At 46.6% G+C, this 26,392-nt stretch overlaps 1 protein-coding gene across 1 annotated transcript; it reads left to right on the forward strand.

The window, feature by feature from the left end:
* On the forward strand, positions 1 to 24,119 carry Sp110 (SP110 nuclear body protein). The gene is made up of 11 exons (XM_042679082.1): positions 1 to 77; positions 2,960 to 3,107; positions 5,002 to 5,170; positions 7,594 to 7,839; positions 9,697 to 9,762; positions 12,600 to 12,749; positions 15,913 to 15,993; positions 18,411 to 18,539; positions 22,359 to 22,457; positions 22,841 to 22,983; positions 23,725 to 24,119. The coding sequence occupies exons 2-11, from the start codon at positions 2,961 to 2,963 to the stop codon at positions 23,782 to 23,784; spliced, it is 1,290 nt and encodes a 429-aa protein (XP_042535016.1). The 5' UTR covers positions 1 to 77; position 2,960; the 3' UTR covers positions 23,785 to 24,119.
* The last annotated feature ends 2,273 nt before the right edge of the window (positions 24,120 to 26,392 follow it).

Here is a 26,392-nt window from a genome sequence, read left to right on the forward strand (position 1 = left end):
CCGGCGCTCCCCGCCGCCCCGGCCCCGGGCCCTGCCACCTGGGAAGCGGCCGCAGCGGGAGCCGCCGCGGCGTCCAGGTGAGTCCAGCCCGCACCCCGCGGCGGGGCTTCGAGCGCCGGTCCCCGGGCAGCGCTTGGCCGAGGTCGGGACCTGCTCTCCCGGACTTTTCCAGAAAGGCCGAGGGGTCGGTCGGGACTTCGTGGGAGACGGTTAGAGAGACCGGGCAGCCCGCGGCCGACGATCCCAGCTCTCCCCCCGCCCCCATGCTGCGGTGACCCCCGACCCCGCATTCTGGCTTCCATCCACTGGACAAACGACTTGTGGAGACCCCAGAGAAGAAAGAGGAAGGACGGGTTTCATTTAATTTCCTCTAATGTGTCACGAACGCGCTCTGCATATTATACAGACATCTATACACACATATGCATACACATATATACATTTATTTATTTAAAGCAAATTGGTCGTCACTTCCTTGAAAAATATTTCCTAGAACTCTGCCTGGAGTTGTGGCTCAAACCGTAGAGCACCTGCCCAGCAAACGCAAGGCCCTGAATTCAAACGCTACTGCTGCCAACATATAAATCATAAATCGGTAAATTCCTAGAGGAACTCATACTTTAGGAAACTTGCACACTAATTATTAAGTTAGCCTCCAGAGGATTTGAACCGGTTTACATCCTATCCACGTGTCTGGGAATGTTGTTCTTCCATCTTGACCAGGGCGATAGGCACAGTATGTTGTCAAATGGTCTTCGTTGGCATAGCGTGTGTATGTATGCGTTTTTCATATATACATTGTACGTGTCACTCAATCTTGTGTTGATTGGTCATGTCTGCTGCTTTTCTGTGGATGTTGGTACTGAGATTTGAGGCATACCCCCAGCTCTTGCATTTTAAAATGTTTTTCCTTTTAGATGTTCTCCTTTTACTCAGTCATTTGAAGGATTCCTTAGCATTGTAGGCAGGAGTAGGATCATCTAGGAGGTTCAATGTCTTGCGGAGTAAGAGAGGACCTTAGAGTCAGACACTGTTTTGCCACTTGCATACCTTGGGCGGGTCTATGAGTTCATCCGGGTCCCTCATTTTCATCTTTTAGGAATGACAGTGGAAGGCCAGGGAAGCTGGTGATGGCCCATCTGAAGTCCATTGTATTACAAACCATCCTAAATGCAGCCTCAAGGCCCTGCCTCCTCCTAGCCTGGGTTCTTTTGGCTTTTACTTTTGGCTGATCTTTGAAGACTTCCCCCAGGTCTATTGTAAACAATACATTTCTCTCCCCTTCTCTCCCTGTTTTTTGTTTCCAAGGATTCCTTCTTGATTGTAGACTGACAAGGCCATTTTGTTGGCTTGCCCAGCACCTTGTGGGTTATTCTTTTTACTTTATTTTTATCCAGCCACATTTAAAAGGATTGAGGGAATGAGGTGAAAGAAACAGAGGTTTAATCTGCCACCAAGGTTAAATCCCTGAAAAAAAAGTCCCTCATTGCAGATAAGTGCAGGGTTTTATTTGTTGTTGTTTTTATTTTTTTGGTCAGTCATGGGGCTTGAACTCTGGGCTTGGGCACTATCCCTCAGCTCTTCAGCTCAAGGCGAGCACTCTACCGCTTGAGCCACATCACCACTTCTGGTTTTTCTAGTGGTTTATTGGAGATAAGATTCTCATGGACTTTCCTGCCCCAGCTGGCTTTGAACTGTGATCCTCAGATCTCAGCCTCCTGAGAAGTTAGGATTACAGGCATGAGCCATCGGCGCCGGGCTATGAGTGCCGTTTTTTAACATCAAACCAAATTGAAAATAGGCGATCCTTGTTTTTGTTTCTTTAAAAAAAAAATCTCAAAAGTGGGGCTGAGGATGTAGGTCAATGGTAGAGCACTTGCCGAGCACGCACAGGCCTTGAGTCATATCCCCAGCCATAGGGGGGGGGGGAAAGCCTGGCATTTGTGGCATTCCTGTAATCCTAACAACTGAGAAGGTTGAGATCTGAGGATTGTAGTCCAAACCTAGTCTAGGCAGGAAAGTCTGTGAGATTCATCTCCAATTAATCATGGAGAGAAAGAGAGAAAACATAGGTGGAGCTGTGGCTCAAGCCATAGAAGCCTTAATCAAAAAAAACCAAGAACAGTGCCCAAGCCCCAGGGCTGGCACCAAAAATAAAAAATTAAAAAAGGAAAGGAAAGAAACTTGAAGTTTGTTAGTGTTTCTATTTTCATGACAGTTTGCCAATATCACCAGTACATAGTTTCTGTACTAGTTTTCTCATGGCCCGTAAATGACCCATATTTCTCAAGGTTGTGCAGTAGGCACATGACGGTTCTGAGATAGGAAATGTATTTGTAGCATCAGTCAGTGAGCTCTCCTGTGTTAATCACACTTTCCACATCCTCTGTGATTGTATTTCGTTTTTTTTGCTTGCTTGTTGGAAATTTCATTGAGGGGTTAACTCAAGTTTCTGAAGATTACCAGATTGGCTCATTTTGGGGTGCTCCCTTTCCCCTGAGTATTGCTAGTGGAATGCTTCAGCTGTGGCCCAGGCCATTTGGTTTAACCCATGTTGCATATAGGATACCTGTAAGCCTGCACAAGGTCAGGATAAGTTCCCACCTGTACCACTTACAAGTGAGAATTGCAACACCTCTGTGTGTCAGAGGCTCTTCCCCTAAATGGATGCAATAGTAAGAACCATCCTGGGATGATCGTGAAACCCTTACAGCCAAGTCCGGTATGTGGGAAATACTGAATGCTAGCTGGGCTCATGTGTACCTGGGGCACCTTTGGGAATTGTGCATGCTGTGATTGGTCCCTCTTGAATGTTGTGGGTGGCCTTTGTATCCTGTACCTATAGGTGTCTCAGACACACGTGGCTTTGTGGGACAGCTGAGGGGACCAGAATGTCTACCATCAGGTGTTTCCCCTTTGGAGTCTTGCATCTGTTTACTCAACCTGCCTCTTTCTGTAGGATGTTCAGTGTAACCAAGGCCACGGAGAAGGCTCTGCTTCAGCACTTCATATACCAGAAGTTGGAGATTGCCTATGCCATACACAAGCCCTTTCCGTTCTTCGAGGCCCTCCGAGACAACAAATTCATCACGGAGAGGGTGTACAGAGTGAGTCTTGTGGACCCCTTCCCACAGTAGCCCAGCTCTCTCCAAGTACACTCAAATCATGACCCACCAGTGCTTCTAGATAATGGAGACCTTGCTCAGGCACATTCATTATTGCAGAAGGGAGAGAGGATGTCACAGGAGTTGTATTAGTTTGAGATTACCATGGGGGCTGCCATGGCAAATAAGCATGAGCCAGGGTGAGGCTCATTCTCACAGTTCTTAATGTTCTGAGGAGAACCCATTTGGGTTACAGGTGGCCCATAGTAATCCTTCATCTTCCCCATACAGTCACTCTACTTCAGCCTGTTCCCATACTATAATGTCTTTTTTGGATCTTGTCCACTTTTCTCTTCTTAAAAGAACATTTGCTTTTAAGGTCCATCTTAATCTGAGATCCTTAATTACGTCTACAAAGACCCATTCTGTGAATAATTTCATATTCATTGGTTATAAATGGACATACTGCTGTTTGGGGGTGGGGCGCCATTCAACCCAGTTGGGGTGATACACATGCCATCCCAGGGTTTTTTGTTTTGTTTTGTTTTTTGCTTTTGTGTGTGTGTGTGTATTTTTTTTTGCTGGTCCTCAGGCTTGAACTCAGGGCTTGGACACTGTCTTTGAGCTTTTTTGCTCATGACTGGTGCTCTACCACTCGAGCCTCAGCTCCACTTGTAGCTTTTTGGTGGTTAATTGGAACTAAGAGTCTCATGGACTTTTCTGCATGGGCTGGCTTTGAACAGTGATCCTCAGATCTCAGTTCCTGAGTAGCTAGAGATGTGAGCCGTAGAGCCTGTCTCAAGACTTACTTTTAAGGATAGATTGTTCACTCCTGTAACCATGCCTCTAAATATATGTAGGCTAATGTGAGGACTGCGACCTTTCTAATTTAGATACCTTGACTCTACATTTGATGTTAAATTTTCCTCTTAAAGAGATAAAATAGAGATGGATACTGGTGGCTCATGCCTGTAATCCTGGCTGTTTAGGAAGTGGATATCCTACATGGGTTCAAAGCCCCATGTAGGAAAGTCCATGAGACTCTTCTCTGTCATAAATTACCAAAAAAGGCCAAAAGTGGCACTGTGTCTCAAATGGTAGAGTGCTCATCTTGAGCAAAAGAAGCTCAAGGACAGTACCCAGGCCCTGACTTCAAGCCCCAGGACTGGAGAAGAAAAAAAAAGACAAAAAAAGACAAAATAGAGCTGGACACTAGTGGCTCATGCCTGTAATCCTAGGTGTTCAGAAAGCCGAGCTGAGGCCTATAATCCTAAATGTTCAGAAAGCTGAGATTGAGGATCACAGTTGAAAGCCAGCCCAGGCAGGAAAGTCCATGTTATCTCTAATAACTCACCTAAAAGCAGGAAGTGGGGGTGTGGCTCAAGTTGTAGAGCACTAGCATTGAGCAAAAAAGCTCAGGGACAGCACCCAGGCCCTGAAATCAAGCCCCAGGACCAACACACACACACACACACACACACACACACACACACACACACACACACACACACACACACACACACACACACACACACACACACACGACAAAATAGCCAAAGCCCCAGGACCAACACACACACACACACGACAAAATAGCCAAAGCCCCAGGACCAACACACACACACACACGACAAAATAGCTAAAGCCCCAGGACCAACACACACACACACACACACACACACAACAAAATAGCCAAATAGCCAAGCATAATGATTCATGCCAGTAATCCCAGCACTCAAAAGGCTATAACCAGCCAGCATGAGCTTTATCATGACATAGTTAGACCCTGACAAACAAAGAGTAAACTGGTTTTCTGATGGCTCAGAAAACCACAGATGTGTAATGCTCCACTCAGGGCTCGTCATTCACATTAACCCCTTTGGTTGAGTTTTTAAAGGAATCCCTGGAAGCCTGTGGAAATCTGGTGCCCATCTCCAGAGTGGTGCACAACGTTCTCACCAAACTGGAGAAGACTTTTGACTTGCCGCTTCTGATGACACTGTTCAGCCAGAGTAACCTGCGTGAATATCCCGATCTCATGGTCATTTTCAGGAGCTTCGGAAGCGGTAATGTGCTGCTTGAATGCTTTCTGCGTGGGAGAGGTGGCTGTACTAGAAGTCTGGGGATTTGCACTCTGCTTGGGAAGGTATGGGCCAGATGCAGAAGACACATCTGGAAGGAATACAGACATCTGTCTTACCTACCCAATGAATTAGGGGGCAAAGGTAGCGTTTAATGTACTGGGCAATCTCCAGGGAGTGCTATTAGATGACAGAAATTCCAGAAACCAGGTCTGATTGGGAGAAGCAGTGAGAAAGAAGGGAGAAGAATAGACAATAAATATCTCTTTTGTTAATGTATTGTCCCAAACACTTTATAGGGATCTCGTGTGTGTGTGCATGCACGCGCACATGCGCGCAACTGTGCATGCAAGTGTGCCAGCCAGTCCTGGGGCTTGAACCTCAGGGCCTGGATGCTTTTCCTGAGTTTTTTTTGCTCAAGGCTAGAGCTCTACACTTGAGCCACATCACCACTTCTGGTTTTCTGGTGGTTAATTGGAAATAAGAGTCTCATGGACTCTCCTGCATGGGCTGGCTTTGAACCTCAGTCCTTAGATCTAAGCCTCCTGAATAGCTAGGATTACAGGTATGAGCCACCAACACCTAGCTATTCACATGTTATCTTTAAGAGAACTCTATGAAGTCATCAGTAGCTGCACTTAATAGACAAGGAAGTTACAGCTCATAAGTAACTTTCTTCAAGTTATTTGCTCATTTAGAAGTAGAACCAGGAGTCCTATTTGGATCTTCACATACCAGGACCAAAGATCATAGCCACTATTCTAAACAAGAGCAGTAGGAAGGCAGATTGTCAGGCTTTGGGATGGAAGAAAGGTAGCTGAGAATAAGGGAGGACTCTTGGACAGGCACTGAGAGAGAGGTTAAGAGAAAGAATGGAGAAATAAATGAGAATGAATGCCTGAGATGGTTCACTTATAAAGAGAAAAGATTCTTTTTGGCTCATAGCTTTGTGGAGTCCAGTCTATGATCAGTTGTCTGTTGTTGCTTTAGGCCTCAAGACAGGAGTGTGTAGTGAAGTAAACCTGCTCATTAGGTGGCCAGAAGGTAGAGAAAGGAGAGACCAGGGCCCCACAGTTCCCTACCATCTTTCTATGATACTGTCCTGTGGAACTAGCTTTTAACACATAGACTTTTGGGTGACACTGAGCATCCAAGTTGTCCAACTGGATAAATAAAGGTTAAGAAAGGTTGGAAGAAAGCTCTCTTACCCCAAAATGAGCAGAGAAGGACACTGTCAGTGGAGGAGTCACCACTGTGGACAACTCCTCTGCTCCCTGACATTCGCCATCACTAGGCTTCTCAATAAAGGAAGAATGGATTCCTAAAGCTAAGGGAAAAGTTCCCCTCCGGGCAGATGCAGCAGTACTTGAATCCATTCTCCTGGCCACATGGAATTAGGGCAGGGCTTCGGTGATATGTGAAACATGTCTGAGAATCAAAAAGCCCCTGATGCAGCTGTGTTGCTGACCTGGCTGGGCTTCAGCATCTTACTGGACCTGTGGCTGTGTGATTTTATTCTGGGTCCCATTCTAAATACATTTCCCTTTCTGTTCACCGCTGAGACAGTTTTACTTCTGTTATAAATGACAGAGAAGAGACGACAAAGCCCAGCAGACATCATGCAGAGGAACCACCTATCAGCAATGGAAGGCACAGAGGTTGAGCCTGCACAGAGAGCAAAATCTAGAATACAGCAATCCCAATCTACTCTGCCAAGAATTTGTGGTTTATCTTACTTGCTCCAAGGAGATATGTATATTTATTAAAACAGAAACCTCTAAACTGGTTGCTGGTGGCTCAACCCTGTAATTGTAGCTACTTAGTGTAGCTGTGATCTGAGAATCATTGTTTGAAGCCAGCCCAGGCAAAAAAGTCCTTGCAACTGTTTAGCTAGAAAAAGCCGGCATGGGGGCTGTGGTCAAAAGTAGTAGAGCAGCAGCCTTGAGTAGAAAAGGTTTCAAGGAACAGTACCCAGGCCCTGAGTTCAAGCCCTAGTACTGACACGTGCATACACACACACACACACACACACACACACACACACACACACACACACACACACACAAAGACTTATGTTAAAATCATAATTTTTTATAATTGACTAAATGCTGTGAAACCAGAATCAAAGTAGAATTCCTAGGTAAGAAGTCAAGCTCAACTTTATGTGTTAAAACATTGGTAATTGATCTGAGACTAAATGCAGTTATGATAGCACTGCATGCCAGATTGACTCAATGAAACAGAAAGGAGCCACATATAGACAGCTACAGTAATGGTTCTGTGTGCACTAGGGGAGGATGGCCGAGCGCCCCGTCCTGTTAGAAGTCATGCATTGACCCCCTAGAATCCCCTTCCTGGACAGTCCTGAGTCTCGAGGGTGCTGATATGTTCTCCTTCCCCAACCCCAGTTGTTGCGTCCTATGAGCACTGGAGCAGAACCACACCAAGTGGCTCAGTAGAAGAGAGCTCGCTGCAGACCCCGCAGCTCCCAGGGCCCCATCCACCCACACTGAGCTCTCTGCTGTGTACACCTGGAGTCACTGAGCTCCAAGCAGCCTCGGAGCAAATCAACAAGATCCTACATGAACGGCCCAGCCCTTCCAACCCTGCCCTGCCTCTCCCTGGACTCATCCAGGAAGGACAAAACAGTCCAGGTAAGAAAGATAGTCCAGGGCTGGGAAGGTGGTTCAGTGGTAGAGCGCTTGCCTTGCACGCCTGAGGCCCTGGGTTCGATTCCTCAGCATCACATAAGCAAAAAGAAAAAAGCTGGAAGTGGCATTCTGGCTCAAGTGGTAGAGCGCTAGCCTTGAGCTGAAGAGCTGAGGGACAGTGCCCAGGCCCAGAGTTCAGGCCCCACGACCAGACCCCCAAAAAAAAGAAAGAAAGAAAGATACTCCAGCACCCAGGCACACCCAGCCTAGCGTGCCTGGGCTGTGTTGCCTAGAAACCTGTGTTCTTGTCTTGTATTGATTTGGACCTTCCTGGACTAGAGTCGTAGCTCAAATGGTAGCAGGTGAAAAAAAAACCTAATTTAACCAAGTAATGGAGGCTCACTCTTATCCTAAGTACTCAAGAGGTTGAGATCTGAGGTTCGCAAGTTGAAGCCAACCTAGTCAGGAAAGTCTGTGAGACTCTTATCCTCTAATTACCAAAAAAGCCAGACGTGGGTCTGTGGTTCAAGTAATAGAGCGCCAACATCAAGTAAAATAAGCTCAGGGGGGCTGAGAAGGTGGTTCAGTGGTAGAGTGCTTGCCTTGCATGCATGAGGGCCTGGATTCAATTCCTCAGCACCACATAAGCAGAAAAAGCCTGTAGTGGTGCTGTGGCTCAAGTGGTAGAGCGCTTGCCTTGAGCTGAAGAGCTCAGGGACAGTGCCCAGGCCCAGAGTTCAAGACCCAGGACTGACGTACATACATACATACATACGTACGTACATACATACATACATACATGCATACATAAGCAAGCAAGCTCAGGGACAGTGCTCAGGCCTTGAGTTCAGGCTCCAGGATTGGCACGCGCGCGCACACACACACACACAGACCCTAATTTCAATCACCAAGACCACCAAAACCAAAAAGTAAGCTAGCCCTTCCCATGTTTCACCTCATATACACCACCTTCTGGGAAGAATTACAAGCACTTCCAGGAAGCACCTAGCACACTTGCAAACAAGAAAGGAAAGGAGTTCTGTCCTCCTGAAGATGCTGCTTTCTGTAGTTCCAGTCATACTGTGTTATAAGCCTTTACCATGGCACTGCAGCTGTGATGCCCAGCTCTGCAAACCCTGTTCACTTGCACCTTTCCTTTATATGATTCTAGGAGCCAGGCAAGACAGTGCACTTGGGTGGTTGAGGCAGGAGAATAGTGAATTCGAGACCATAGTCTCAGTAGCTAAGATCGTGGGTAACTGATTGCCATCCTCTTTACCTGCCTTGCCTCTTTGTCTCTTTCTAGGACCCAGACAGTTTCTTGTCTGTTTTCTATACCCTGCATCTGAAAGTAGTCTTTGTTAGAACGCCACACAGCTGGGCAGAGGGCACTGCTGTCTTCATGATTCTTGTATAATAAGTCCCTTTCTGTAGTGATAATAGCTCCCTATTGTCAGATGAGAATGCTCTCCCTTCTCATAGCCCTGGCTGCGTCTGCCTCTCTCCTCTCTGGGTAGTCCTCCAAGGCGCCCATGAGCCCCTTCATCTGCTGATGCGTACTCTGTCACACAAGGCACTGTGTGCAGCTCATTCTCCGCTGATACGTCTGATAACAGGATCTACCTACTCTTCTTCCCTCCCTCTTTCTTTCCTTCCTTTCTCTCTCTTCCCACCCCCCCCTCACTACTTGTTTCTTCTCCTATTACTTTTGTGTAACAGCATCATCTAAAGTCACCCATAACCTCTAGTTTAAAGGCCAAATGTAGAAGCTGCTTATTTCTGACATACACAATTGGAAGATCTAAGCTTGTATCTCTAAAAGATTGCTTATTCCTTCTTCTCCCCCCCCCCCCCCCTTAGGAAGGAAAAGAAAAAGAAATATCTGGCCAACTCCAAAGAGACATCAGAAAAAAAGCTGCCCAAAAGGTAAGGTGAGGAAACAAGAGGAGGCTGGAGGCTAGAGGTTGGAGGCTGGCAACGAAGTGGGGCCAGTTTGGGGGAGCCATCTTGAACTTTACATGTAATGGGCAGTGATCTAAGCAGCGGCATGGCCCCTTGTCACGTCACTCACCTGCAGTGTAAAGAATGAACTGGAGATAGATAAGAATCTTCCTGTTCAAATGGCAGATGACATTTCATAGGTGAGAGAGATGGATTTTCCCCCATGATTTTCTATGTATGCGTGTAAGATGAACAGCCATTGTTCCTCCCTACCAAAGGGAGAATTGAAAAACTGAAGACATGGAAAAGATCCTGGTTCTTCCCTAACCTTTTGGAAATTGCACAGTAGTAAAGATGGGTCCAAGTTTGGGACTTCATTCCTGTTCATGTGTGAGGTCCTAGAAAGAAACAGGTCCACTTTCCCTGGTCCTCTGGGGCTTAGCCTGGAAGCCAAGCCCTAGGGGAGCCGCTCTGCCTGCTGAGGAAATAGGAGGCAGTTTAACTGGTTACACATTCGCATCTTGTGGTATAGAAAGAAAATTGTTTGTAGAAGTGAAGCAAACGTATCCTGTCTGGTATGCATTTCTATGTCTCAAGAAGCCAGCAGTGCTAGGAGATAGGCAATTTTCATTTCTCCCAGTAAAGCAATCAGAAAAGTCTTGTCAGAGAGTATAGATAGGAGAATCAAGAATAAAGTGGAAGTATCCAGAGCTGCATGAGAAGAAAAGAGCATCCACATTCTCGGAAATTCCAATGAAAGCCAGCCACTGTAATCCCAGCTGTTCCAGAAGCTGAAATCTAAAGATCTTAGTCTGAAGCCAGCTTGAGCAGAAAAGTCCATAGGACTCTTCTCTCCAGCTAACTAGCAAAGCGTCAGAAGTGGAGCTGTTGTTCAAGTGGTAGAGTGTCAGCCTTGAGCAAAAAAGCAAAGGGACAGTGTCCAGGCCCTAAGTTCAAGCCACAGTCCTGGCACACAAAGGAAAGAGAAGGGGGGAGGAGAAAGGGAAGGCCAGTGAAAGAATTGAGCAAGGCGGATGGAGGGGCGGAAATGTGAGGGAGGAGCTGCAGGAGGAGCGAGCCTGTCAGGCAGGCAGGAGCGATTGGTGGGCCACACTGTGAGATTAAGATCATATGCAGAGAAGAGGGCCCTGGGTTTGGCACACAGGAAAACTGGAGAGCCAAAGTACACTTTGTGGTAATAGAAACAGAAGCCAGTTGCAGTGAACCTGCAACTTAAAAAAGGGAAACTCACCGGGTGCAGTGCTGTAATAATCCTAGCTACTCAGGAGGCTGATTTCCAGCGATCACAGTTCAAAGCCAGCCCTGGCAGGAACGTCCATGAGACACTCATCTCCAATTAACTACCAAAAAGAGCCAGAAGTGGAGCTGTGGTAGAGTAGTAGAGTGCTAGCCTTGAGCAAAACAGCTCAAGGACGGCAGCTGGACCCTGAGTTTAAGCCCCAGAACTGACATGCACACACATGCATTCACGTGCGTGCACACATGCACACACAGAAGGAAGAAGGAAAGAAAGAAAGCTATACCGGTTAAACAATAATCCTTCATTTTCTTTCTCCTTAACCCTACAGTTTTCTTAAGTGAAATATTATTTTACATTTATTTGTCTTTATTAAAATTACTACAAAAAATCTTTCACCATGTTGCACAATTTAGAGAGAAAAAAATATATAAAAATATAGTGGAAAATACACATACCTTCTAATTTTAAAGAAGGTTAATGCCAGGCCACCAGTGGCTCACGCCTGCAATCCTAGCATCTCAGGAGGCTGAGATCTGAGGATCACAGGTCAAAGCCAGCCCGGGTAGGAAAGTGTGAGGTTCTTATCCCCAATTAATCACAGAAAAGCTGGTAGTGGCACTGTGGCTCAAGCAGTAGAGTGCTAGCTAGCCTTGAGCTGTTAAACAGGAGCTCAGGGACAGCACCTAAGCCCAGAGTTCAAACTCTAGGACTGGCAAAAAAAAAAAAAAAGGAGCTTCTCTGAAGCTGTTCTTCTTTTTTTTTTAATGGAGAAAACCCTGCCAATTAAAGGCAACTTGTAGGCTCTTTAGGTTGCCCTCCAGCCTGCCCCTACCTTCCATGTTTGAACTTCCCACCAGGCCTGGGTCCTGTCAGTGTTTAGCCACGTCTACTTCCACCGGAAGTGGTGTCTAGATATCTGGAAAAGGTCTCGGGAAACATCCATGTGTGGCCGGCCGGTCTGTGGGACTCAGCTTCCAAGGCCAGGGCAATGGAAGTCATGCTGCCTTCATTCTGCAGTGATGGAGACTCACCTCTGCAGCCTGCATTCCAGACCCCCTTCAGTGTTAGTCGCACCCCTCCATCTCCCTTACTACAGCGTCTGCCTCTCACTTCAGTCCCTTGCCATGTCCCCCACTTTTGGATCTTTTCTGTGTCATACACATGCCCTGCTTGTCAGGTCCTTCCTCTCTGCCCTCTGCACATGCAGACCACGTGACTGCAGCTGTATGCTCTGATGTGGTCACCTCACAGAGTAGGGGTTCACACAAACAGGAATCAGGAAATAAACCCAGCTTGCTCTGGGTTTAACCAGATTTATCTGGTTAATTTCAACCGTTGGTACCTGAAGGAAGAAGAAATGATCATTTCTGAGGAGAAAGAAATGTGCATAACACAAGGGGGAGAAAAAGTAATTACAGAGAAACCATAAGAGCACAGTGAGATACAGGGGTACAGAGATCTGGAAGGGAAGAGGCTAGACATGAGAAGTCACTAATGAAAGGAGGGAGAGATTTCCTGGGGACCCCAATTTGAAGGATTCATAAATTTCTGCTTGGTCTAGAAGCAGTGTCACCTGAGCAAGGAACCCAAGAGGAGCTCCAAGCAGTAAACCAGGGCACCCAAATGAGAGATGACTTAACCCAGGACTTGGATGTGCTGGAAAGGGTCCAAGAGGCAAAGACTGACTGTGCCCAGACACCCACCCCAGAAGGTAAGGCTACAGTAGAATCTGCCATTCCGATGGCTCAGTAGTGAAAGGTCTTTTCTGAAACAGGAGGTGTTAGATATACAGTAAATAGTAGAATAGAAGAAGGAGCTAGGTGCTAGTGGTTCACACCTGTCATTTTCGCTACTTAGAAGATATGGATCTGAGGATCACAGTTCAAAGCCAAGCTGGGCAGGAAATCTGGGAGACTCTGTATCTCCAATTAACCACAAGAAAACCAGAAGTGGAGCTACGGCTCAAAGTGGTAGAGCACTAGCCTTGAGCCAAAAAGCTTGGGCACAGCATCCAGGCCCTGAGTTCTTTATTTCTTTCTTAATTTAATCAGTCATGGGGCTGGCCCCATGACTGATTAAATTAAGAAAGAAATAAAGAAACAGTAAGGAAAGAGAAGTATGGAGGAGGAGGATACAGTCTGACAAGAGGGACAAAAGGCAACGATCTGAGGAGTTTTGTTAAAAGAGATATGTCCACAGAGACAGCTCATCTCAGCTGTGATGTAGGACATCACTCTCAACATTTTAGGTCTCAGGACTTCTTAACAGTCTTAAATGACTGAAGTGCCTGGTGCCAGTGGCTTATCCCTGTAATCCTAGCTACACAGGAGACTGGGATCTGAGGATTGTGGTTTGAAGCCATCCCAGGCAAGAAAGTTTAAGATTCATCTCCAATTAACCACCAGAAAACCAGAAGAACTGTAGCTCAAAGTGGTAGAATGCTAGCCTTGAGCAAAAAAACTCAAAGATAGCAGCTAGGCTCTGAGTTCAAGCCCCAGGTCCAACAGCAACAACAAAAATTACTGAAAACCCCAAAACATTTTGGTTTCTACCATATTAGAAATTTAAATAATCTTTAAATGTTTGTTTATTTTAAAGTAACCATAATAAACAAATGATCTGGTAACATAAATAAGTTTTTGTGAAAAATATATTCTCTGAAAAACAGATTTCATAATTTTGCAAATCTCAGTTATGTCTAGCTTTATGAAAGACAGCTAAGAGTCTCACAGTTGTTTCTGCACTCAATCAGTTGTGATCTGTAGCTTTGGTTGAGGAATAAGAAGAAAATCCAGCCGCACACTGAAATGAAATTGAAAGGGTGTAGAGTATTTTTGAACAGTCTTTGGGGATGACTGAGTATTTATCTTTAACACTACATCAAAACTCAACAAGTAGCCAGATGCCAGTGCTTTATGCCTATAATCCTAGCTACTCAGGAGGGTGAAATCTGAGGATTATGGTTCAAAGCCAGGCCAGGCAGGAAAATCTGTGAGTCTCTGATCTCCAGTTAAGCACCAAAAAGCTGGAAGTGGAGCTATGGCTCAGTGTTAGAGCACTTACCTTAAGCAAAAAAGCTCAGGGACAGTGCAGAGTTCCTACCTTAAGCAAAAAAGCTCAGGGACAGTGCAGAGTTCCTGAATTCAAGTCCCACAAAAACAGAACTCAAAAAAGTGGTGGATTTTTTTGTTGGTTTTTTTTTTTTTTGGTACGCCAGTGTTAACTGGGACTTGAACTCCTACTCACAATTGGCTATTTCCCTTCACGCTGGAGCATTTCCACTTGAGCCATGCTTCCAGTGCCAACTTCGTTGCAGGTTAGTTAGAAATAACAGTCACAGTTTTGTCGGCTTGGGCTAGCTTCAAACCATAATGTTCAGATCTCAGACTCCTGAGTACCTAGGATTAAGCCACTAGCACCTGGCAAAAGTGGTAGTTTCCTTTCTTTCTTTTTTGCCATGGGGATTGAACTTGGTGTGGGCATTATACCCGAGCATCTTTTGCTCAAGGCCAGCTTGAGCCACAGTGCCACTTCTGGCCTTTTCTGTTTATGTGGTACTGAGGAATCGAACCCAGGGCTTCATGCATGCAAGGCAAGCACTCTACCACTAAGCTACATTCCCAGCCCCAGTGGTAGTTTCTTAATGATTAGTTATAATAGACTCTGAAACTATGCCAGTAGAATTTTATAAAGTCACAATAGAATATATTGTGCCATCATGCGAAATTTGATAAAATCATATACATTTGGAAAATATTGGCTCATTTGAAATATTCATTAAGCTTGTAACTCAATTACAAAAGGATTTTCCTTGAGAAAGAAACACTTCAATGTTCTGTCCACTGCTGATGTGTCAAGGACACTCTTACATGAACCTGAATTTTTTTTTCCTTTGTTGGTTGTGGGGCTTGAACTCAGGGCTTTGGGCCTGGGCGCCGGCCGTCCCTCAGCAATTCAGCCCAAGATGATCACTCTACCACTTGAGCCACAGAGCCACTTCTGGGTTTCTGGTGGTTTATTGGAGATAAGAGACTTACGGACTTTCCTGACTGGGCTGGCTTTGAACCGTGATCCTCAGATCTCAGCCTCCTGAGTAGCTAGGATTACAGGCCACCGGCGCCCAGCTATGAACCTGAATTTTTGAGGGGAGGAAGTAGCAGTGAAGGATACAGTGACTCCAGCTGGAGGTTGGAGACCCCACTGTGCAGTATGCAGCAGCAGTTTTACCTGCAGTGCTCTCTGGGTCAGTCTCTTGCAAAGGCTGAAATAATAGAAAAGCAAATCCTGGAAGGGTGTCAGAGCCTACCCCAGAGGCTCACAGAGCCCCGATGGCTTCCTGCAGATGGTGGGGATCTCTGAGAGCCCTGCTGACCAGCCTTGCTCAGCTCCCCCCACCCCAGTGGCAGACAGGTACAGCAACAGGAGATGCAAGTCTGGCTGGTGTGTGTAAGGAGCCTCCAGACATCTACTCTGGAGTGTAGTCTTCTAGGTTATAGGGGAGATTCCCCCTGGAACTTCCCATCAGAAAGGACAAATAGTCCGTGTGTGTGGGGTGTGTGTGTGTGTGTGTGTGCGCATGTGCACGCGCGCCTTTGCACAGGTGTGTGTGTGCAAGTTCCAGGGCTTAAAGAACTCAGCCTGGGTGTTACGGAGTTTTTTTGCTCAAGTCTAGTGCTCTGCTCCTTGATACACAACTCCGCTTGATCTACAACTCCACTTCTGGCCTTTTTAGTGATTAACTAGAAAGAAAAGTTTCACAGACTTTCCTGCCAGGCTGGCCTTGAGATCCTCTGATCTCAGCCTCCTGAGTAACTAGGATTACAGGTGTGAGCTACTAGCACCCAGCACCATTGTTTTTTTTGTTTTTTTCTCAGAGATCAGCCATGAGACCTCAGAAATGAATGAAGGGACGACACCCCAGAAGATACCCAGCACCCCACCAAGAACTACCCATGGTAAAGACTTGGAACTGCAGACCTCAGAGCTCAGTCATCAGAAACCCAAATCAGGTCTGTTGTACTTGAAATCAGTATTGGTCAAACTTTTGTTGTCAATCATCGCTGCCCTATGGATCACTTTTAGTTTTTATTTCCCAGTCAACAACCCTCCTCACAATGGTTTAACGTCAGTATGTTATATATGTACACTCTCATATATATATATTATATATATGTATGTATACTATGTCATATATATACTCTCTATTTTATATATCTGTGCATATAATTTTTATGTTACATAAATGTATATATTCTGCGTGTATATATAATTTTTATGTTTTACACATATATAGTTATATAAAAATACTTCTCACACCTCCTCAAGAACCAAGCTCTGTACCCCTGGCGGTCTTAGCACTATTGCTGAGACTGTGTCCAGCTATGAATCGAGTGTTTCTTCAGATGAGGTCATCTAAATATTTTAAGCAGTCAAATTTATCTTCTTCTTGCATAATATCTGGCTTTGAATTTCAGCTGAGAAATCCTTTTAATGTCCATGGCTTAAATTTTTTTGTCATTTCTTGTAGTCTTGAAAACACTGATTAAAATGAAAGTGACCTATTTTATTTTTTAAAGGAGTTGTACAAAGGAGGTACCATTTAACAATGCATCTTGACCAGTATCACCTCCCTGAGTAACATATTTTAAATGCTAGATATTTAGCATCTCTCTATTATATTTTTAACTCTTTCATTTCCATGCCAAATAGAGTCCTTTTTTCACATAGCTTGCATGGATTTCTTGCCTCCTCAAAAGTGATAGAAAGCATAAAAAAAAAAAATCCCTTAGCATTGCTAGCTGGGTATAGTGGAGCAGCCTGTAATCCCAGCACTTGGGAGGCAGAGACAGAAGAGTTGCGAGTTTGAGATCAGCCTGGGCTGCATAGTGAAACTTGTCTCAAGGAAAAATCAAACAAACAAAAAGTATTGATATCTTTGGCTGGTGGGTCAGTATTTGCAGCCATAAGATAATACTTTTTTTTTTTTTTTTTTTTTTTTCAGAAAAGAAGAAGAAGAAGAAAAAATGTATCTGGTCAACTTCAAGAAGAAGACAGAAAAAAAGGCTTCCAAGAGGTAAGAAAGAGAATCAGAGAAGTCATTGCTCTGTTGGTGTCTGTACTTAACCAACCAGCATGGCTTCCTCTCAGCCACACAGACCCCCAGTTCGCCCCAGCCTGACTGCCCCAGCCCTGTCCTCTAAACCAGCTCCCAAAGGGTAGGCTGCACCCTGGCTCTCTCTCCCTCCTCCCCCCCCTCTTCCTCTCTCTCTCATGGTACTGGCGCTTCAGCGTGGGGCCCTTGCCCTCACTTGGCTTTCTCACTTAAGTCTGGCACTGTGCCACTTGAGCCACAGCTCCGCATCCAGCTTTTGCTGGTAATTAGAGATCAGAGTTTCATGGGCTTTTTTGCTGAGGCTAGTTTTAAACTTCGATCCTCAGACTCCTGAATAACTAGGATTACATGCAGGAGCTTTTCTCTTACCATAGGGAAGACATGGAGTTAGGCTGGTGGACCATCAGACAATCCTGAGATTTGGATGACATGGTTAGGACAAAGGAAAGTGAAATCCACAAGCGGATTCCAAACCAGAAGCCTCTCAAATGACCTCAGCTGGGCAGTGACTTGCCAGTCTAGGTAGTCTGTGCCCAGGGAACAATGTGATACCACCATTTACTTGGAAAATATATACTGCTGACATTTGAAAAAGCAAAAACAAAAACATGCCAGGCACTAGGTGATTCATGCCTATAATCCTAGCTAGTCAGGAGGCTGAGATGTGGGGATTGTAGTTCGAAGCCAGCCTGGGCAGGAAAGTCTCAAATTAACCACCAGAAAACTGGAAGTGACGCTGTGACTCAAAGTAGAGTGCTAGGACTGGGAGTCTACCACTGAGCCACTTGAGAAAGGTAAAAAGGATCATTCTCACCCTTGAGATATAATCCATTTTCAGTCTACTGAAATTATATTCCTTTCCAAATGTGAACTTTCCTTTCTCACGTGTGCACGTGCACACGAAGACAAAATCAGGGTACTGGTGGCTCACCCCTGTAGTGTTAGCTACTGAAGAAGCTGAACGCTGAGAACTGAGGCTTGAAGCTTGCTCAAAAGTCTGTGAGACTCTTATCTTCAATTAATCAGCAAAAAGCCAGAAGTGGAGTTGTGTCTCAAGTGGTAGAGTACCAGCTTTGAGCAAAAAAGCTCAGGAACTACTGGAGTAAGGAAGATACTGGAGTAAGGGAAATAAATGGAGAGTTTTGGTACAGAATGCTCAGGGAGGGTGGGACGGGAAACAGGAAGGAGGGTGCTAGTTTGGGGAAGGAGAGGCTCACTGAGGCCCTGATTTAAACTATTCACGAGCCACTTTTGGCCCAGAGGCAGCTTCATCTGGGCATGGAATCCAGGAGAAAGCCCAAGTGGTGGATCAGGAAACTCAGAGGAAGGACAACTCCAACTCAGCCGAGGACTCAAAGATGGACTGTGCACAGAAGGCCACAGCAGAGGGTAAGACTGACGGTGCAATCTGCCCTTGGATGGCTGGTGTGGAGGGCCTCTCCCGTGCAGGGCAGGTAGATGGGTAAACTCAATAGGAGGAGCCAGGTGACCCAGCCAGGATCCACTGGTGGGAGTGGCTGTTGGGAGGAGCACTGTGTTGTCAGGGGGGAGTTCACCTGGTCCTCACATGACCCACTGATGATGCCTTCTAGGGGTATGGGTTTGTTTCTCCACCAATTTAGGGATTAAAAAGCAGGAAAGCGGTTATAAAGTAGATGGCCCAGGTAATTCATCATGGAGGCTGGTGGGTGCTAGCTTTGCTGGCTTCTGCCCACTAAATACTTGAAGAGTCTGCACCCCATTCCTGACAAGCCAAAGCTTTCCATCCATTGCCAAACATGCCCAGCAGCGGGAAACACTGCTTTATGTACATTCTCCTTTCTAGCCGAGCACCAGGTGAAGCTCCAGTTCTGGCAAAAAAACAAACCCCACAAAAACCCTTTCTATGTAATCCTTGTAAGGCTGTTCATTCCTTTATTTCCAGGGTTTGTGGCATAACTTTCTGTGGCGCGGAGGTATAGTATTTGTAGCAGTCCTTTCTGTCAGTCCTTGCTGGCTAGCCTTCCTTAGCAAGGGAAGCCATTTTTGCTTCATAAGGGTCCCTCTGGGTTTCTCATGACAAGGTCAGATGGCACGGCGTGCTTTCCCTTCCTTCCTGCTCAGGTCTCTTCCTCACACACATCCGGACATTTCCGAGTCTTTCAGGAAACTGCTGCGCTCTGATGGTTGTCCCCTGTGTCCCTCAGCATCGGCTCTGCCTCCCTCCCTCCTCTGGCCTCTCGGCACTTCAAATTCAGCTGGGATGTGTGCCTGAGCCGTCACCCCCTGCCAGGCCTTCCCCAGGCTGCCCCCTCCTCTTCCATAATCTTTGCCTTGTGCTCTTCCCCCTTTGCACAGTAAGCATTCTGGGAATTACTCTTGAGCTTGCTTATTAGGTTTTTTCCCCTCTGCCACTTGTGGTCTGCATCAGGTTTTTCTCTCCCCTTCCTCCACAGTGCATTTTATTCCTTGAAATCCTTCCTCGTCCATTGCTTACCTACAGCCCCTCGGTGTTTGTTCACACTTAACTAATGTGGCCAGAATCAATCACACCTGTAGTTTCCCTTTGGAAATGGCGCGGCTGGTGCTGGAGAGCTGGTGGGCCAGACTCAGCGTGGCTGGGAACAAACCAGAAAGCTGCATTTAGCAACAGGGTGGGTTTGGAAGGCCTCAGGCCTGCTGGCCACCACCCCTGGTGCCCTCCCTACAGCAGGGGTGGGAGGGAGTGGGCCCCCTCTGCACGTGGGCTGCTCACAAACACTCACGCCCCTGTACCTGCGTGCAAGCACATCCAGGACCTCTGTGTCCTTCAGCTCTGTATGTATCACAGGGCGGGCGTTAGGAAAGACATCTCTGTGGACATGGAGAGCTGTGGGAAGTCCCCACGGTCATGCTTATCCCCTGCCGAGCTCCCAGTGGCTCAAGCGTGCCTGAAGCTCCTCCCCCTCAGTGGTGAGAACCAGCAGCAGCAAGTCTCTAGTTCAGATTGGATAACAGCACCCCACACTTAGATAAGCCAGGATCACAAAGCCACCAGCTCTGGCTCCCAGACCCCGCCTCCCCGCCCCTCACCCAGGGGATTCATGCGCAGTGGAGACCCACAGAGAGAGCTGGCTGGCAGACTGGGACAAGGTTCTCCGCTCCGCACTCTGTGCCTCACCTGTGGTCAGCCCCTGCTCCTCCTGGGCTGGGCCCCCTTTGGCGTTCTCTTGAGGGGTGCCATGCCCTCATTTCCCAGGGGCCCCACCTCTCTTCGTATCTTTCCAAAGTAATTAATTAATGGCTATTCCACATTGATGCTATTCTTTTTGTGTCTGTGTGTGCGATCCTGGGATTTGAACTCAAGGCATGGCCACTATCCCTGAGCTTTTTTGCTCAAGGCTAAAGCCACAGCTCCACTTCCTGATGCTATTCTGTTAGCCACCCGTTTTCCCTTTGAGTCTTTTATTAAGTGCTTGAGGTAAGAGAAAGTGTTGGACTGGATGTCCCCCGTGACTCCTTGTGAGTATGATGGTTTCTGTATCATTACTAAAGACCTAGAAAGTTCATTCTGTCACCCAAGACCCAGCACCTGGACGGTGAATTCACCACACTGAGGCTGGAGGGGGGATGCTCATATCTCCCTTATACCCTTCGATCTGCTTCTCTTAAACCTGAACCACAGATTCCCTGCTCTGAGCTGCCACATCTCTCCATGAGTAATTTGCAAATCTAGAACTTTCCAGAGTTTTCTTTTATTCAAAGAAGAAACAAATGACAAAATGAAATGAGACAGCAAACAATGAAGACTGACACCATCTCTCAGTGCTGACACAAGTCTTGCTTTGAGCCAAGAAATGAGATTTTTATGTGTGTATGTGTGTGTGCGCACACATACACACACACACATCAGTATTAGGGTTTGAATTCAGGGCCTGGACATTGTCCCTCAGCTTTTTCACTCAAGGCTAGTGCTCACTTGAGCCACAGCTCCACTTCTGGCTTTTTCTCTGGTTAGTTGGAGAGGAGTGTCATAGCCTTTCCTGCCTGGGCTGGCTTTGAGCCATGATCCTCAGAGCTTAGCCTCCTGAGTAGCTAAAATTACACCGGTGCCTGGCTAGGAAATAAGATTATGAACAGAGACCTTTCTCTGGCTACTTGAGCATAAGGAAATATTTGGGGTAGTCATCTTGTCCATGCACAGAAGATGAGCAGGCTGGTATCTAAGGCTAGAGAGTGTTAGTGATGGCCCATGAGCTTAAAAATGGAAGCACAAGCCGGACACTGGTGGCTCACGCCTGTCATCCTAGCGGTTCAAAGCCAGCCCGGTCAGGAAAGTTCATGAGACTCTTACGCCAATAAACCACCAGAAAAACTGGAAGTGGTGGAGTGGCTCAAGTGCTAGCCTTGAGCTGAAGAGTTGAGGGACAGCACCCAGGCTCAGAGTTCAAGCCCCACTACTGACCAAAAAAATGGAAGCACACTGGCCAGAAAACCCCGTGTGTTCTCTCAAAGCCTTGTGTCTGATGACGGGCTCATGGTGGTCATTCACTGGAGACTAGTCTGGTCATCACTAATCTGACTGTCAACATGGAAGGCTTCCTGTACTAACCAGAGACTCTGATGCATTTCAATTTATTTATTTATTTATTTATTTATTTTGGTCAGTCATGGGGCTTGAACTCTGGGCCTGAGAACTGTCCCTCAGCTCTTCAGCTCAAGGCTAACACTTTAATACTTGAGCCACAGTGCCACTTCTGGTTTTCTGGTGCTTTATTGGCGATAAGAGTCTCACAGCTTTTCCTGCCCAGGCTGGCTTTGAATCTCGATCCTCAGATCTCAGCCTCCTGAGTAGCTAAGATTATAGGCGTGAGCCACCGGCGCCCAGCTCATTTCTATTTTTGTGTGTTACGAATTTTTTTTTTTTTTTGGTCAGTTGTGGGTCTTGAACTCTGGGCCTGGGCACTGTCCCTCAGCTCTTTAGCTCAAGGCTAGTGCTATACCACTTGAGCTACAACGCCACTTCCATTTTTCTGGTGGTTTATTGGAGATAAGAGTCTCATGAACTTTCCTGCCCAGGCTGGCTTTGAACTGTGATCCTCAGATCTCAGCCTCCTGAGTAGCTAGGATTATAGGTGTGAACCACCGGTGCACAGCTTATGTTACAATTTTTATTGCAGTTCCTGTGAGTCAGCCCTCTGGAGACAGTGAACGAAGGCTGGGTAACCAACCAATCTCTTCTACTTTTAGAAAAACCAGAAGATGATGCTGTAGATTTTCTCTCACCTACGCTGCCTGTGACCTGTGGTGATGCCAAGGGGGTTTTATATAAGGAGAAGATGCAGCAAGGTGTGTTGCTTGCTCACCTGCTCCTTTAATCCCAGGAAGGAGGAAGGGCTGGCAGGGGAGAGAGTGTCCTGTGTGTAACTGATCAGGAAAGAAACCCTGCTGGGCAGACTGCTGAAAAAAATTCTTCCTGATGGAGAATTTCCGAACCTTTCCACGTCCTGGAAAGGGACCTCTCCTGCCCCCCAGGAAGTTATCTGTGGACCCTACAATACTGGTCACCATGTCCTTACTGCCTGAAGAGAGCAGAAGACACACGCTGCTGGCCAAGCATTACAGGCGTCCCCCTTGGCCTGGGGAAGTGGGAGGCACAGTCAGGAGCCCGGGGGTGAGGGGTGAGGTCCGAGGGTTGAAGTGGGTCCTGGACGGCCTGTGTTCTCTCACAGGTTCTTCAGAGAAGTGCATTCAGAACGAGGAGGGAACCTGGTTCACACCCGACGAGTTTGTAATTGAAGGGAAGAGAGAAAAGTCAAAAGACTGGAAGAAGAGCGTGCGCTGCAGGGGACAGACCTTGCGGCGCCTGATGGAGGTATTACACGAACCAGGGGCTGATCCAGGATGGGTTCAAGCCCCAGAAGGATGAGTAGAATTTCTGTGGCAGAAATGTGAAGGCATTCCCAATTATGCTTGGACAGCATGAGTTAGAAACTGCTCCATGTTCAGAGCAGAATGCAGATTGGCGCTGCTGCTGAAGCCCTCCCCTGCAGATCAGCCAGGGGACGAATTCTGAGTGCAGGCAAAAGGGTTTTGAGATCAGGAGAGAGTTCAGAACTTTGCCTGGTGCTTTCGAGAGATTGCAGAAGTTTGCCTGGTACATCCCCTACCCAGAAGACCCCCGGTGACAGCCCCGCTCGTGTGGGAAGTGTTCCCACAGCAGCGTCTGTGGCCGCCTCTCTCTGCTCTCTGGCGTACTCTTCCCACCCCTGATACCTGCAGAGGGCTCTCATCTTTGTGATTCGGGCTCATAATAACTCAGCTCATCATCCCGGGGATTCAGTTATAAGGGTTTTAGCTAAAGAGGAAATGGAAGAAAAAAAATCATAGGGAGAGGATGGGAGAAAGAAAAGCTTGATTTAAGTTACAAGGGAAGAAAATTATTTTATCATCTAGCAAAATCCAAAAGAATGAATTGGGGGACAGCTAGGCTTTGCTTTCACATTGCACACACTTGACAGCCTGCTTGGTATCTAGATATAGACATTTATTGGGAAGGGCAAGCTGGGAAAAGGTGCTTCCAGAATAACCTCCCCTTATCAACTCCTTCTTTCAGAAAAGACTTTTGTTCTGCCCTTCAAAAATGAATATGAAGCGAAAGGTCACTAGCAGGTGAATTCCCAGCACGTTCTCCGGCTCTTGTGTCCCAGCTCCGAAGGCAACCTCATCAGCCGCTCCAGCATGCCGCTCCGTGCCCTGGCCTCCGTTACCACCAGTTACTGGGGACAAGGAGCCACAAGACTCCTTGAGACAAAAATCAGGACAAGTTACTCATGCGCAGATCCAGCTCACAAGCCTCCCATTACACGGGAACTTCCAGCAGAGGCCCTGGCGCATCTGTTCTTCAGAGACTGGACTAACCTTTGCCTGCATTCAGTTGTGTTGGTTGTATTGTTGTTGTTGTTTTGTGCTGACCCTAAGGCTTGAACTCAAAGCCTGGGTGTTGTCCCTGAGCTTTTTTTTTTTTTTTTCCTCAAGGCTAGTGTTCTACTAGTTGAGCCAGAGCTCTACTTCCAGCTTTTTTTTTTTTTTTTGGGGGGGGGGGGTCAGTTTTATTGGAGATGTCTCATGGACTTGCCTATCCAGGCTGGCTTTGAACTGAGATTTTCAGATCTCAATCTCCTGAGAAGCTAGAAGTAGCTCTTTGCTTTCTATGATGAGCCACCAGCACCTGACTTTCATGTAACATTTAATATAATGGTCCCCTGGTGCTACTTATGTATAAACCATCTTTCCATGCTTTCCTGTGTGTGTGTGCGTGTGTGTGCGTGCACAGGTACTGGGGTGCATAGGCTCTGTCACTTAGGCTTTTGGCTGGTGTTCTACCAGTTGAGCTAATCTCCACTGCCAGGGTTTTGGTAGTTAATTGAAGATAAGAGTCATGCAGGCGTTCCTTAGATCTCAACCTTCTGAGTAGCTAGGATTATGGGTATGATCTACAGCTGTTGGCTTTCTGTGCTGATTAGGACTGAGGTAGAATTGAGGATGTTCAGTGTAGCATTAAAATTCTACCCATATCATAAAATAAGCTGGTATGTCTACAGAGGGAGTTTTTAAATACTTGAATTCATAGATGTTGCTATGGCTTCAATATCTCCCACCAAAACTGATGTTGGAACGTAAATCTCCATTGCCTAGTAGGAGGAGGGTAGAAATTTAATCCAGCTATCCTATTTGGAGGTCTGACTTTAGGAAGTAATTGAAGTTAAATGAGGCCATGGTAGTATGGCCCTCATCTAATGTGACTGGCTCTACAAGAAGAGGGCGCTGGCGACTCATGCTGTAATCCTAGCCACTCCAGGCTGAGATCTGAGAATCTCAAATAAGAGCCCCTAAGACAATTATCTCCAGTAAACTGCCAAAAAAAAAAAAAAAAACAAGACCTGTGACTCAAGTGCTATTCTTGAGCAAAAGAAGCTCAAGGACAGTGCCAAGACCCTTACCTCAAGCCCCAGGACCAGCACCCCTCCAAAGAACAAGCGTATGCAAAGATCCTGGCTCAGTTTATGTGACCTGTGCCTAGAAAAATACCTGAAAGAACCACCTGGGGCGAATAGGCACTTCTGTATTTATGTACCATTAGAACTGTTACAGTGACTCTTAACTTTTGTAACCAGGATAAAATAAAGTTCTTTAATAACCTGATTTACAATGCCCCATGATGACACGGTGGGAGGGCACTTAACCCAGTCTCCTGGTGCAGTGAAGATGCATTTCCACACGGGAGATCCGAAAACGGCTCAGGTGTTGAATGAGATTGGAGCCAAGTTAGAACTTCCTTGCTGGCATCAGGGCTGCCCTGGTTTGAGCTCCCTCAGGCCCTGAGGCAGGACAGATTTGCATATACTTACCTGCCTTGCCCAAATGTGGGGTGATTAGAAGCATCTCAAGTCTGTCAGCACTAAATATAAAGATGGAACCACAACCTCTGTTACGGGACGGGACTAGAGCATAGAGCGTCTTTGCGCAGATGTGTACCAGAAACTGCCCGCTCCAGGGCCTAGTGGAGTCCCGGCTTGGGAAGGTCTGAGCTACCAGGACAGGCGTCTAGGGGGAGGGCGAGGATGGCCACAGATGTCAAACCCCAGGCAAAAGAAAGATACAATCTAGCTACTCAAGAGGCTGAAATGTGAGGATCATAGTTCAAAGCCAACCCAGGCAGAAAAATCCATGAGACTCATCTCCAATTAACCACCAGAAAACCAGAGGTGATCCTGTGGCTCAAAGTGTTAAGAGTGCTAATACTGAGAAGAAAAGCTCAGGAACAACGTCTAGGCCCTGAGTTCAAGCCCCAAGACTGAAGGAAAAAGAAAAAAGAGGCAGACTGGTGACCTCAGAAAGATCCCAGTCCTGGGGTCTAGGGAGCTCCATGTGTGGTGTCCTAGGGCCAAAGGAAGGGGCAGTGGCTTGGGAAGTTCCTCACCCAGAGAGGAGATGATCTGTCAACACAGATGAAAGAAACTTCTCCTGATTGTCTTTAGTTCAAAGAAGGATTACCTTGTGCAGGGGATACCCAAGCATTTATGTGTGTGGAGGAGAGACAAGGGTTCTTGTCTGTGGTTTTGTTGTTGTTTTGTTGGTTGTGGGGCTTGAACTCTGGGTCTGGGTGCAGTCCCTGAGCTCTTCAGCTCAAGGCAAGCGCTCTACCACTTTGAGCCACAGTGCTACTTCCGGTTTTCTGAGTGGTTTATTGGAGATAAAGAGTCTCACAGACTTTCTTGCCT

The sequence above is a fragment of the Dipodomys spectabilis genome, unplaced genomic scaffold (assembly GCF_019054845.1).
Source record: "Dipodomys spectabilis isolate Male_0828 unplaced genomic scaffold, ASM1905484v1 ptg000051l, whole genome shotgun sequence".
Lineage (NCBI taxonomy): Eukaryota > Metazoa > Chordata > Mammalia > Rodentia > Heteromyidae > Dipodomys > Dipodomys spectabilis.